The 14,885-nt window shown below is 44.0% G+C and overlaps 1 protein-coding gene across 1 annotated transcript in view; it reads left to right on the top strand.

Moving 5' to 3' along the window:
• The window catches only part of PARD3B (par-3 family cell polarity regulator beta), a 972,625-nt gene that overhangs the window by 911,067 nt on the left and 46,673 nt on the right, over positions 1-14,885 (top strand). Inside the window, exon 22 of the mRNA XM_028510082.2 lies at positions 7,055-7,134. Coding sequence (XP_028365883.1) covers positions 7,055-7,134 — 80 coding nt within the window. The remainder of the gene's footprint in view (positions 1-7,054; positions 7,135-14,885) is intronic.

The following is a 14,885-nucleotide window of genomic DNA, read 5'->3' as shown; positions in this document are numbered from 1 at the left end:
AGGTCAACAAAAAAAAAAAAAAAAAAAAAAAAAAATCTGCACAACACCAAGTAAGATAAAGGGCTCCTTTAAAAAAAATTAATTGGAGCAAAGCCACTGACCTTATTTTTTTGTGATGAGGGAAATTACCTAATAAGGAGTTCTTTGAGCAGGAACGTTTCTGAGTCTCGTGGCACGGAGAGCAAAATGAGAAATGAGCTCCTAAATGCCTGGGCCTGCTCTCCATCCCCTCACTCCCTCCCGGAGTGGCCTGACTTCCCAAGGACCCAACGGCAACTTATAATTAGTTTCTCTTTGGCAGCCTTCTTTCGGCAATTTCCTACCCTTCGTTCACAGCTATTTGCAAGAATCTCTGTGCTCAACACAATAATCTTTATTGCCACCATTTCTGATGGGGATATTAAAAGTTGATCAAATTACAGGAGGGGATTAGATCAATTATGATTTATCCACCAATGGGGTATTAGGTAGCTGTGATACTTCATGTGTGTGAAGTGCATCTAACAGCACAGGAAAATGCCAACAATGAACAGTTGGGGAAAATATATACAGTTAAAGTATGAGTATATTTATAAATGTAAACAGAAGTCATCTTTGGGTGGTTTTCCACAATAATTTTTCAGGAAAAAAAATAAAACAGTTAAATCTGTTTTTAAAATAATGGATCGCAAAGTTATTCCCATCACTTCCATTAACTAACAGTGTGTCCCTGAGGGAGAAGACTTTCGTCTCTGCTTCTTAAAGTGACTCTACTTAGGAGACACTAACAAATGTTTATTCACTTGTAAGTATTAATCTCATTTTCTGAGCATGAGAGCATAAGACAGTACAACCAGTGGTTGTTTATTTATTAGAAAACTATAAAGATTTTCAACACCACAGACTCTGGCTTCCTCTCTCCATCAGTATACTGAAATCACTCTCAATAAAGCACCAATCACCATCTCATTGCCAATTCCAACATACACTGTTGCAGACATTATTAGTCACTGTTCAGTAGCAGAGAACAAAATCCACTCTAGCTAGTTTAAGTAGAAACAAATTTATTGCACCATATTAACGGGCTTGCAGAATCATAAGGAAGGCTAAAGAAATAAATTCTTGGATAAGCTTTCTGGAGTAATTTCCCCAGCCACGTTACATAATGAGGCTACCGAGCGAGCTGCTGCAGCTCCATACAGGACGCCTTTGGCTCCACAGCCACACAGCACTGCCTGTGTCAGGAGCCAGCATAATTGGGAAGGTGCCACAATCAGGAACCCACCACTAGTGCCACCAGCTCCAAAGCTAGCACTCCACCCCAGAAACTAGCAATGTTTGGTACACCTGCCGAAACTGCTACAGAAAAACCAAGCAAGCCTTCAGTCATTCCTGCCTCAGTAAATCACACCCAGTACAATGACTGCAAGGGAATTCTAGGAAAGGTAGTTCTTAGCTTTCTAGGCTCTGTGGTTCAGATCACACTCTACAGGGGTGGAGGATTTGGCAAAGCACACCAGTGCACCATGCACGTCATAAACCTTGTCTTACTGAGAAAACTCAACTGCTTTTCACACTGCTGACCATTCCCTCCTTCATGAATCCTTTTCTCTTGATTTCTATGATAACACTCTGTCCTAATTTTCATCTAGACCAACTACTTTTTATTAACCTCCTTCTTGGGTTCAGATTTTTTTTTTTGCCTGCTCCTTAAGTGATAGTCTTTCTCAGAGACTTAGCAGCATTCCCTATTTCATTGCATATATGTTCTTCTAGTACATCTCCACAGACCCTCTCTGGGCATTCTAATCCTTTTCCAAGGTTTTAGGGACCATCTATAGGCTAAATGGTTCCCGATCCTACATCTCTGGTCTAGACTTCTAAGTTGCAAGCTTTATACTCAATTATCCATCAGACATCTCCATCTTAGGTCCCGACTCAAGCTCAGTATATCTAAGTACTTCCTGCCCTCAACCATACCCTGCCATTGGTTCCACCTTTAGTCCACCTTAGTTGAGCGTCATTCCACACACATCCTTCCCATTACTCTTCAGTCCTATCGAAACTCCCTCCTTAGCATCCTATGTCAATCCCTTTTCTCCATTCTTTTGAATATCCCCTAGTTGAGGCCTCTATTATCTCTGGCTAAGACTGCACTGGAACTCCACACTATAGCAAAAATAATCTCTAACCTATAAATATAGCATACCAGTTATCATGTTGCACTTCTCAAAGGTTTCACTGTCACCTAAAGGTAAAATCAAGTCCCTTGGCGTAGCATATGAACTCCTTTAAGATCTTCTCTATGTCTGTATCTCCAGAGCTTTGACCCTGAGAGCAGAAAGACCTGATCTTAACACATATGTTCCATGTACTAGCTGTATGACTTTAGGCTATACTCAGTTTTCTCTTCTGCAAAATGGGACAACCGTTGCAGTTATTCAGGGGATTGAAAGGGCTAATGCAAAAAATAATTTAGTCTTGTTCTTGATATTCAACAAGTGGCAAATAAATGTTAAATTGTAATAACAAAAGAGGAACAAAATAAATAGAGAAACCATCCATATTCTTGGGTAGGAAAACTCATTATTGTCAAGAGGTCAGTTAATTCCAACTTGTTCTACAAACTCAATGCAATTCCAATCAAAATCCTGGCAAGTTATTTAGTGGATCTTGAAAAATTAATGCTAAAGTTTACATGGAGATGAAAAATATCCACCATATACAATGTTGATAGAGAACCACATGGGAGGACGGACACTACTCAATTCAGGATTACTACTGAGTAATCTATTAAGCTACAGTAATCAAGACAGTGTAGTATTTGTTCAATAATAGACAAAAAGATCAATGAAATGGAATAGAGAATACAGAAATAGATTCACATAAATATAATCAACTGACCTTTACCAAGGGAGCTAAGGCCATGCAATAGAGCAAGGATAGTCTTTTCAACAAATGGCCCTGGAACAACGGGGTATCCTCATGCAAAAAAAATTAGTGTACACACAGACCTATACTCTCCACAAAAATAACTCAAAGTGGATCACAGACCACAACATAAAATTCAAAACTATAAAATGTCTAGAATATTAACACTGATGACAAAGTCTAAATGACCATGGGTTTGGCAGTAACTGTAGATATGACACCATTAAAGGAAGAATTGATAAGCTGGCCTTCATTAGGATAAAAAATATCTGCTCAGTGAAAGACACTCTCAAAAGAATGAAAACACAAGCCATAGAATGGTAGAAAATGTTTTCAAAAGACATTTGAAAACTATTATCCAACATATACCAAAAAAGACTCTTTAAACCCCACAATAAGAAAACAATGTAATTAAAATAAGACCCAAAGACCTTAATGGACATCTCACCAAAGAAGATATTCAGATGGTAGATAAGCCTATGAAAAGATACCCTATGGCATTTGTTGTCAGGGAAATTCAAATTCAAACAATAACAAGATACCATGACATACCCATTTGAATGGCCAAAATCTGGAACGCTGACGACAACAAATGCTGGTAGGGATGTGGAACGAGGAGAACTCTTATTCATCCCTGGTGGGAATGCAAAATGGTGTGTCCGCTTTGGAAGACTGTCAGTTTCTCACCGAAATAAACACCTTGTACCACCTGACACAGCGGTCACGCTCCTTAGTATTGACCCAAAGGAGTTGAAAACTTGTGTCCACACAAAAACCTGTGCATGGATGTTTACAGGAGCTCCATTCATTATCTCCAAATCTTGAAAGCCACTAAGATGCCCTTCAGTAAGTGAATAGATAAACTGTAGTTTATCCAGACAATAGAATAGTGTTCAGCACTGAAAAGAAATGAGCTATCGAGCCATTGAAAGACATGCAGGAACCTTAAGTGCATATTACAGGGTGAAAGAAGCCAATACAAGAAGGCTGCATACTGTACAATTCTAACTACCTGACATTCGGGAAAACTCAAAAGTATGGAGACAATAAAAAGATCAGCAGTTGCCAGAGGTTGGGGTGGGGAGGGATGAATAGGCAGAGGGCAGAGAATCTTAGGGTGGTGAAAATATTCTGTACGATACCATAATGGTGGATACACGTAATGCATTTGTCCAAATCCGTAAAATGCACCCCACTAAAAGTGAACCCTAGCATACACTGTGGACTTCGGCTGATAGCGATGGGTCGGTATAGGCTGATGACTTGTAACACATGTACCACTCCGGTGGGGGGTGTGGATAACAGGGGGGGGGGCTGCACGAGTGGGGGCAGGCAGCAGATGAGGAGCCTCTGTACCTTCCACTCCGCTGTGAATATAAAACTGCTCTAAAGCATAAATTCAACTACTTTTAATTTTTTTAATTAAAATAATGTTTTATTGTATTTGTTCCCATTACCATTTAATGACCAAGTCAATTTAAACAAAAGCAAAACAGACTTGCCGCAGTGGCCGCGATGGCTGCAGCCGCAGCCAGAGCCCCAGCGGTACTGCTGACTGTTGCTAAACCCTTTTCCAACAGCCTGATCCTTCCTCAGCCCAAGTCTTGACGTCCCCGGAAAACACAGTGCTTCTTTTATGCCTCGTGATATTGTTTCACTTTTGTTCCCATTATTTAGAATGCCTCTTCCTGCTACTCCTATGCCCTTCTCCCCGTCTAAAACGCCTCCTCATTCATATCCACCTTTTAGAAGAAACTTCAACACCCATGTGAAGCTGCCTTCAGCTCTCCCAGGAGGACTTCGGCTCCTTCAGACCCCTGCTGCCTCCTTCCTCAGACTAACACGCCACCAGTGATCTCACTGTAGCATGACCGTTTGCAGGCCTGTCCCCTCTGTGGTCAAAGCAGTGACGAAATCCAGCTCCTGCTCCTGCTTTGAATATAGCGCCTAGCCAGCCTTAGGATGCAGTAGGTGCTCAGTAATCACTAACGGAATGATTGCCTTAAAGATGCGATACTGATAGAGGAGCACAGTAAAGATATACACAACTGGTGGAGAACAGAATAGTTTTTGATGTGAAAGAATACCACCCACCTTTTGAAGCCTGGCCTATGTTCTGCTGCTTCCATGAACCTCTCCCCAAACTCCTCCAGGTACTATCTGTGCTGCTGTTAGTGACATCCCGAATGGCCCTGGGCCGTACATTGGCCCACAGCATTCTCGAACAACGAGACTGCACGTCCCTGAAGGATACAGATCGCCCTATCCTTCACAGAATCTGGTTTGCCGGTGGCTCACCAGAAGAACGGCACAGGGGTGCTGCGCCCTAGAGTCACCCCAATGTTGACTGCGGTCACCAGGCCTAGCCCGTCTGGACACCCACGCTGAAAGTTCTGTGGCCCCAAGAAAAAGATGACTTGTAAATGCCTACAGCCATAGTGGGGACACATAGACATAATCTTTTCCAACAGCCACAGTTAATCATCTTTAACATAATCCTTGTATTTATGTTCATTTTTCCTCCATAAAAAAAAATAGGTTGAAAACAAAAGACACCTTAGATGGGAGCGGCTGACGACACTTCTACCCTCCACTTCTTTTTTGGTGCCATTGAGTTGTCCCATCTGTCTGACACCATCCCTGCCTCTGGCCTTTGTTAGAAAGATCAAGGTGAAGCCTTCTCCCTGTTGCTTCTAAGTGTGTCCGTGCAGTCTTCACTGTGCCCGGGCAGCTCACTGGGCGCTGTCCTCTCACACAGCTCCAGCCACCCCTGTTCCAGGTGCCGGTGGAAGGTGAAGAGGTTTCGTAGGATCCATCTGAAGGGCCTCCTGTAATAAATCAACACCGGGAACAGGCTTCCTTCCGTACTCTCAGTGAGTGTGCACACTTACTTTGCAACACCTCCCCAACAGACCCTCCCTGCATGCACCACCCGAGCTGGGATGCCGGTTTCATAGAGCGCTAGCACTTTGAGTAGGAAGAAAATAACATCCAGTACGTATTGCCTGGAGAAATTTTTCCTACAGACCTTGACACTGATATTTCCTAAAAAACTTCCCCTCCACTAAAATAACAGTCTAGATTTTCTGCTTACCCCTTTCGTGCCCATTATGTGCGGGCTACCCCGGCACAAGAGCAAGCACACAAGTAGTCCACAAAGCCACCGGCATTGCCATGAACAGGTGAGGAATCGATCAGTCAACAAGTACTTTTACATACCTGTAAGCATGCATCCTGTTTTAGTTGGTGTGATAGACACAGAAGGACTATATACAAAGCTGTTAGATGCACGGAACTAACGCACTTCACCAAGAAACTACTGGGACGATCACCACCCTTCAGAATTTCAGACACCAATAGAAGAGACCCGAAGAGAGGTGACCACAGGGAGCAAACAGACAAGGAAAAACAAACAATAAAGACCAACAGTGAATAGAAAATAGTTCATCGATCCTCTCTGGTTGTTCCTGAGTGAGGGAACAAAGGGAGGTTTGGGTGAGGAAGGGCCTCCTGCACGCTGTGCAGCAGGCAGCTGGCTGTCACACACCGTTAGCAAAGGGAGGTTTAGCTGAAAAGGTACTTTTGAAACTACAGTCCTTGTCGCAGCCAATAAGAGCGTAAGGAGACGTGATGACTAAATTTAATATGGGACCTGGGAACAGAAAAAGACAGTAAGTTAAAGTCTGAACAAGCCGTGGGCTGTGGTTACCAATAGTACATCCGTGTTAACCCGTCAGTGGTGAGACTCACGCCGTGTTGATGTGAGATGTTAGTGATGGGGAAACCGGGTGTGAGGGGATGCTGTGTATTACCCAGTGTTTCTGCAAGTCTAAAGCTCTTGTAAAAATTAAAGCCTATTTTTTTTAAAGTGTTCGTACAGCCGACAGACTGTCCCTGGCATGGTGACAGGAAGGAGTCAGTTTGACAATGACTCCTTTTTGAAAGAAGTGACTTTGTTGTTAAATGCCGTGTTTGTGGCTTCATCGCCAATTCGTATAGTGATACTGAATTCTTGCTTGCTTTCCCATGGTTGATTTTTGGCAGGCGACAGCAGCATTTGTGCACTGATTATAATTTTGAGATGCATTGTCAGTAACCAGGGTGCATAATGGATCTTCATCTCTAATTACTTTTCTCTCCACAGGTGCCTGGAAAGGGTCCAGATGGGAAGGCACACAACCTCCGCTTCGAGGGGATGGAGAGACAGTACGCATCCTTACCCAGGTACATCACTGAGGGGGGCTCCCATCAGCAGCTCCCCCAAAATGAAGTCTTTATTGAAATCTACATGAGATAGACATCTGGCTTTGAAATAGGGAATATGTTACAATTTTGTCTCGCTGCCGTCTGCAGCAACCATGGTGCCATCTTCACAACTGTGCTAATAATTGAGACACTTGTGGGTTATTTTTTAAGGGAAGAAAAGAGTATATCATTGGAATTGGACATGTCAGCAAGAATATTGGATCCTGAATGGAAATCCTAAGCCGTTGCCATAAAAATGGTATTGAACACCCTGTGCTGAGCTCAGAGACAATAAAATAGTAAATCCTCTGTCCTAGGAGGTACCCACGAGGGCAAGCCAGCCTTAACCTTGGGGCTTCATGTGGGTGTTAAAATGCAGGAAAGAAATGTGAACCTGGGAAGGTGTCCTTTGCTCGACTTCGAATCTGCCTGTGATCTTTAGGCCATAAGCAAATATCTGTGAGAGGCAGGAGCACAGTGCAGGAAAGGGGGAACTGCGTGGGAAAAGTTCACCTGGCGACTCTGGCCTAACGCGATCCACTGATGCTGTAACTAGACACCCCTGAAAATGAGATGCAGTTCTCAAAGGTCGGCGCTCTTATCTGTGAGATGAGGAATAATTTTAGTCTGCTATCAGTAGCACATGACAAAGAGGAAACCTTTCCAAACTTACATCCAGTGCAGCCACTATGGGAGTTAAATGAGTTGAGAGTGTGAGAATTAGTGAGTTTGAGGAGAAAAAAAAAAAACAAAGAAAGGTCAATGACAACCAGAAATCTGAAATGTTACAAAATATCTCCTTTAAAAAAGGACAGGAAGACCCTAAGGTAAACTTATCACCAAAGCTGAGTTGTAAAAGTGCTAACTTCTGTGTGTAAATTCATAACAAATTATAACAAAAATAACATCCTGGAAATTATAATAGGCGTAGCCTAAGTGACCATCTGCTCCACATAGTATGTTGTCAAATGTAATAAAATCTCAAGTCTAGCAGAGAACCAATTTTTAACACGGATTAGGCAGGATACCCAAAATACAGTATTTTAAAAGCTCCAGTACCTCTATGTTTTATGTACTCCCTGTCCTAATTTTTTATGCTTGTTTATTGTATTACAGTTGTCCCAATTATTCCCCTTGCCCTCCTCCATCCAGCCCCACCCCCAGTCCCACAGTCCTTCCCCACAGCGTTGCCCATGCCCATGGGTCATGCATACATGGTCTTCGACTAACCCCTTCCCCTTCCTTCCACCACTCTGCCCCCTGTCCTCTGGCAGCTGTCAGTCTGTTCCCCGTTTCCATGTCTCTGATTCTCTCTTGCTCGTTAGTCTATTTTGTTCCTTAGATTCCTCTCATAAGTGAGATCAAATGGCATTTTTCTTTCACCAACTGGCTTATTTCACTTAGCATAATAGCCTCCAGTTCCATCCATGCTGTCGCAATGGGAAGGAATTCTTTCTTCTTTCTTTCTGCTGCATAGCATCCCATTGTGTAAATGTACCATAGTTTTTTAATCCATTCATCTACGGGTGGACACTTAGGCTGTTTCCAGCACTTGACTATTATAAATAGTGCTTCTATGAACATCGGGGTGCATAAGTTCTTTTGAATTGGTGTTTCAGGATTCTTAGGGTATAATTCCAGCAGTGGAATCACTGGGTCAAAAGGCAGTTCCATTTTTAGTTTTCTGAGGAAATTCCATACTGTTTTCCACAGTGGCTGCACCAGTCTGCATTCCCACCAACAGTGCACTAGGGTTCCCTTTTCTCCACAACCTCATCAGCATTTGTTGTTTGTTGATTTGTTTATGGTAGCCATTCTGACAGGTGTGAAGTGGTATCTCACTGCATTTTTAATTTGCATCTCTCTGATGGCTAGTGATATTGAGCATTTTCTCATGTGTCTGTGGGCCTTCTGTGTGTCCTCCTTGGAGAGCTGTCTGTTCAGGTCCTTTGTCCATCCTTTAATTGGATTGTCTGTCTTCCTGGCATTGAGTCATATGACTTCTTTGTATAGTTTGGAGATCAAACCCTTGTCTGAGATGTCACTGGCAAATATGTTCTCCCATACAGTCGGTTCCCTTTTCATTTTGATGATGGTTTCTTTAGCCATGCAGAAGCTTTTTAATCTGATGTATTCCCATTTGTTTATTTTTCCTTTATGTCCCTTAGATCAAGTGTTTTATATTTTTTATATACTTTGTCTCACAGTTTCTTCCCATCCTGGATTTCCTGCCTCTCCCTATTTTTCCCTGGCCTCGAATTTTGTTTTCATTCTAAAAAGATGGAAGTCGTCTCCAAAATTTGTTTTAAATTTAAAATTTCTGGCTTCTAATGTTGAAGTGTATGGAAATTGTGGTTAAGGCAGATGGAAAGTAGTATGTTCTTGTGAGAGGGAAGAAAAAAAAGGAAAATTGGAAACAGCTTAATGTCTTCCTGGCCAACCTGATCTCAGACTGAGGAAATAGATTTTTCTGGTACAAACCAAAAGCACAAAAATAACACTGAAGATTCTGTAAATGTCAATCATTCATTCATTCCCAGTGTATCTGTTGTTCATCCATTCTGTATCAGGCCCTCGGAGTAGGGAGACCAGAGACACAGTGCGTCCCCTCAGGACCCTGCAGTCCAGGACAGGAGGCCGCAAATCAGGCTTCTATGACGGCGCTACAAGCGCCGAGATTCGTCACTATTAACATAAAGCCCTCTGAGTTTCCAACCTCTATTTATTTTTACTAATAAGCCTTGAAATACTCAATCTTGGCTGCATCCACACAAGTCTAGTTTAGATTAAATACTGCGGAGGGTGTTTTCTGACAAAGGCAATGCATTTATGCCATTTGTGGCTCTGAAGCTATCATCACAATGTATGAATTGATAAAATCCTGCCAGCCCCGAGAATATAACTGCAGCTGAATGGAAGTATCTTAGGTGGAAAACAAATTTGATAAACAGCCCACTCCTACACATACACAAGGGGAGGAGTGATGAGCTGCACAGACCTTTGTAGCTACCTGGCAACCGTGTCGCCATGAGGGACGATGAATAGGGCTCAGACAAATGCAGGAGAGATCCCTGGCACTGTTTTTAAATGGGGAGTGCAGGCTCAAAGTCAAGTTTCCGCCTCTGTATCTAAAAGGAAGATGCAAAGGACCCTCAACTATGTTTCCAATCCTTGGGCGGAGGGGCCTCCGTATTTACCCACCAAGCTGCAGAATGCAGAGACAGCAGATATGCTGCTGGCTGCTGAGAAGGTGTGCAGAGGCCGCTCTGAGTGCCCTTGACATTTACCCTGGTACTCTTGGCTCCCAGGCCCCGGAGAGTTCACTGTCCACTGAACTGAACCGCCTCCACTGCTCTCCCCCCTTTGCCAGGAGAGTTGGGAGAACACACCTCCTCAAGGCACCAGACCCCACTTTGTCACAGCAACAGGAAGCTTTAACATGGTTACGGAGTTAAATTTTTAAATAAAGATAGGAATAATCCTATCTCTAGGAAGTTGGTGGCCAACCTTATGGGGGACTTAATGTGCTGACTGATTTGGTTCCTGTGTTGTCTGTGGAGGTTTTTCACCGAAATTTTTAAGATAAACTCAATAATCTTGATTTATGTGCCAAATTTGGAGCCGTTGACACAGAGAGAAAATGCTGTGCAGCAGGCATGGACTTGGTGAGTAGCCCAGGTTGAGGGGCACCCTGCTTTCATGGAACCCTGTCATCTTTACCATGGGCCCATGCAGCCTGCTGCCAGGCTAAATGCCACTCCACAGAGTAAAGCCAGAGCCCTAGCCAGTCCAGGAACAAGACAATTTCTAGCACTTAGTAGTTATGAGGTTGCCTGAGGCTAAGGGCTCAGCGATGCTAAGTGTTATTGTTAAGCAATGTTAAATCTTCTGTCTAGAAAGGAAAATGACTTTATTTCTTTTTCCTGGGGGTGTTGTTTTGGAAGGCAGAGCATGGTTGTAATACAACCTCGTTAGCAAACACCAGGCGTTTTACCAGGGCCGGTGTTCTGCCATCCTGTCCAGCCCCCGGTTTTCTTTGGTAGTAAACAGAATGAAATAAGCATTCCCTTATCCTTGCCTGACACACATTATTACTCACCCTGGGTGAGTGGGGAAGGCGCTGTGTCCTAGGCTGCTAGAATAGGCAGACATCAATGGATGTATTTTTGCAAACAGCTTCCTTTTCACGGCAGCCTCCCAGCCCCTTTCAGTTCTCCCTGGCCCCATTCTGATTGTACGGGCTTCCTCGTGGTCCGTCCCTCCCGTAGTAAACTATATTCTCCCATCTCAAGCTTCCGTCATTCCCACCTGGCCCATCCCTGGCCCCACGGGATCCCATTATCCCTTCTCTGCAGATGGCTCGGTGCACCAGCCCCTGACACCACTCTTCCGGGCTTGCAATCAAGTGTTGAGTCCTACAGAGTGAGCAAAGAGGCTCCACATCTCTTCTGCCGTCCTCCGTACACGGGCGGCGAAAGGTTGCTAGAGAAACTCATAAAATTGAATTCATGGGTTTCACTAGAAAACACACATTATCCAGCCCCAGCTGGGCCCCGGCTGCCGTCCAGACCTTTTAGTCGTGCTGTCGACACCCCTGACTGTCCCCCAGTGGTCATTCCAACCCTTTTCTACTCCCGTGAAGTTCTATGCAGACAACTAAGCCCCACAAACCCAATCTCTAGAGATAACCTCACTTCCTTTTCTTTATGACCTCGAAAGATTCAACATTAGCTCCACAGTTGCTGCTCCAGACACTTCAGACTCAAGCAATGCCTGCGTTAACACACACTTCCTGAGGAGAGACGTGAGGGCAGGACTCGGAGTCGGGCTGTAATTACAGCCCAGCCGTCACTTCTCACCTGTGTGATTTCACCCGCGACCTAATTGCTCCAGGCTCAGTTTCCTCACCTGAGAATTGGGGATGACATTAGGGCCTCTGCAGAGTTCTGGTGAGAGTATTAAATCCAATAATAGCCCTGGCTGGTGTGGCTCAGTGGATTGAGTGCCAACTCGCAAACCAAAGGGTTGCTGGTTCAATTCCCAGTCCGGGCACAGCCTAGGTTGTGGGCCAGGTTCCCAGTAGCAGGCACACAAGAGACAACCACACATTGATGTTTCTCTCCTCTCTTTCTCCCTCCTTTCCCCTCTCTCTGAAAATAAATAAATTAAATCTTTTAATAAATAAATAAATACAGTAATACAAGCAAAACCCATAGTGAAGGGCCTGCCTGACATATTTTATGGACTTTTTTTTGTAGCATTGTTAGCTCTTTTAAATTTTATCTCTGAGGAAAATGCAGTCCTCTCTTTAATGAGTCAAACCCATACAACAGAGTTCATTCTCACTGGCTTCTTGGGTACCCTGTCCCATCCACTAGCCCTCTCTCGGCTACATCTTTAAGCCTCCTGGCAATTGCTTTCCTCCCTCTGTCTATTGCTATCAATGCAGGGGCTCAGCCACGCATTTCGCTGAGAACCCCAGAGCATGGAGAAGGAGAGAGCCAATAGCTGCGTGGAGGTATACTGGGAGTGTAACTGAGGCAGAAGGATTAGCCAGCTGTGAGAAAGAAGCACTAGTCCAGGTGGTCAAGGGCAAGAGGACATAGTAATCTGAGATGATCAGAATAAGCTATGCTATGGACATGCTAGGAGACAGCAATTCTTTTAGATGAAAGTTCATATAAGGGATACAGGATGCTGACTTGGGTCTAGGCAAAAGGCCATGGCCTCTATCCAACAAGACTTAGATTCAGGCCTAGGATCTCCCCAGTGGTGGGGACCATATCCAGTGCAAATTCGCCAGGAAGGCTGAACATGATGCTCTTGCTCCCAGGACAGATACAGTGTGGGAGCAGCACTCTATTTACTGGTGGGAGGAAATCCTGAGATACTGCTAACATACTCCTGTTGGCTCAGGACTGGGCAGTGCTGAGCACGCAGCTATAATGATTCATAGCCAGGCAGGGCTCACGTGGCAGGACTTGCCCCATGACCTTGACTCTAGTCCATCAGAGAAAACAAAGCCCTTCCCTCAGCCTTTCTTCCTTCTTCAATCCCCATGTTTCCTACTTTAGGAAAACACAGCCTATACCTGCTGGCTCTGTTCCCACACAGCCTGCCGACACTCCAGCCTGTGACCCCAGGCTTCTGACCATCCCACCGACACTTCCCACCGATCCCTCCTCCAGGCTTTGCTTTGTGTGGACTCTCCCTGAGCAGCCTCCTCCATTCCTGCGGATTCGAGTCTCATCACTGTGATGGTGATTGAAAATGAACTTGGCTCACCTTCCAGCTCCCTCTTCTTGTGATCCCGGTTACAACTGTGTGCTTGACGTATCCATCCCTTCACCTCCAGGACACTTCAGAGTCCCCGTGCCGAAAGCCAAGCCTTTGTTACCTCTTCTCCCTTTCAACTTCAACGTAATATTCGTTTGGCATCTTTCTGGCGCTACTGAAAACATCCTAAATTAGATTATGATTATTCGCTGTCCCTTTCCACCTGCACTGGATTATAAACCCCTTGAAATAAGGATTGTGTTTTATACCCATCATTTTTTTGTACCATTCACCAGGTACAGGACCGCAAATATAATAGGTTTTCAATACACTGGAATACAGATGAGAATAGATTTGTTCTTATTTAAGTAAGTTGTGGGGTATAATTCCTCACAAGCTCTCTTGACTGTTTCAGGGCCCTATTTTCCAATATGAGAACATCTTTCTTCCCTAAAATCAGTAAGAGTCTTAGTGAGCACTTACTACATGCCCAGCACTGTTCTAAATGCTTTTCTTCTGCTGACTGGCTTAATGCTCACAGAGACCCTATGACCTAGTAGCAACCCTATTATTATCCCCATGCCACAGGCAAGACACAGGCATAGAGAGAGTGAGTAAAATTGCCCAAGTTCAACAGCTAGAAGCGGCAGAGCTAGGATTTGAACCCAAGCAGTCTGGTTACAGCTTTGTACACTTAACCTCTCAGACTAAGGTTATCCAGCTCAGAGTCAGGTGCAGACTCTGCAGTTACCACACTCCCTTGTATTATTTGCTCCTCATCTGTCTTTCTCACTAAGCCGTAAGTGCTTCTGAGGACAGGGACTGTGTCTTATTCATCTTTGTATGTGACACAGAACATTACTAATATACAGGTTAGGTAATGCCTTTCAACCGTCTCTGTAACACTGTCATAAAATCAATTCTCTCCCCATTCCCTCGAGTCCTTCCATTGAAATATGAACAGGTTAATGCGTAATTGCTAGATGAACATTAAGCAATATACTCTGCCTACCAAAAAGACGATCCTGTTTTGTTAGAACACTCCTGAGAGTTGAAAAAGCAGCATCTGCAAATTAGTACTTTGGTTCTTTAAGATTAAGAATAATCTCTACCCAGAAGACACAAAATGACTATAAATTTTCTGGTGGAAATCTTCATGAGTACTCCCGGGGTGAGAGACTCCCTTCCCCAAGACTGCTGTGAGCCAGAGGCCCGCTCAGGCTGCGTGTGGCTTCCAGTACCGATGTTGCTCTAACCCCACATTACTTAAGTTACTTGAGGGGAGAAAAACTGTCTCTCAGGCAGCTTTAACTTGGCTGTATAATGAGAAGCAGCATCCTAGAACTGAGTTCTGGTAGAAAGAGCAACTTTAGAAGGAGCAAACAGCTTATGCTCGCTGCCTTGGAACCTAAAATACACTTGCTTTCTAAGTGTGTTCCCAGTGTTTTGGTATT

This window comes from Phyllostomus discolor, chromosome 4 (genome assembly GCF_004126475.2).
Source record: "Phyllostomus discolor isolate MPI-MPIP mPhyDis1 chromosome 4, mPhyDis1.pri.v3, whole genome shotgun sequence".
NCBI classification, from domain to species: domain Eukaryota; kingdom Metazoa; phylum Chordata; class Mammalia; order Chiroptera; family Phyllostomidae; genus Phyllostomus; species Phyllostomus discolor.
Note: the sequence above shows the minus strand (reverse complement) of the source record. Positions and strands in the feature narration are given on the sequence as shown.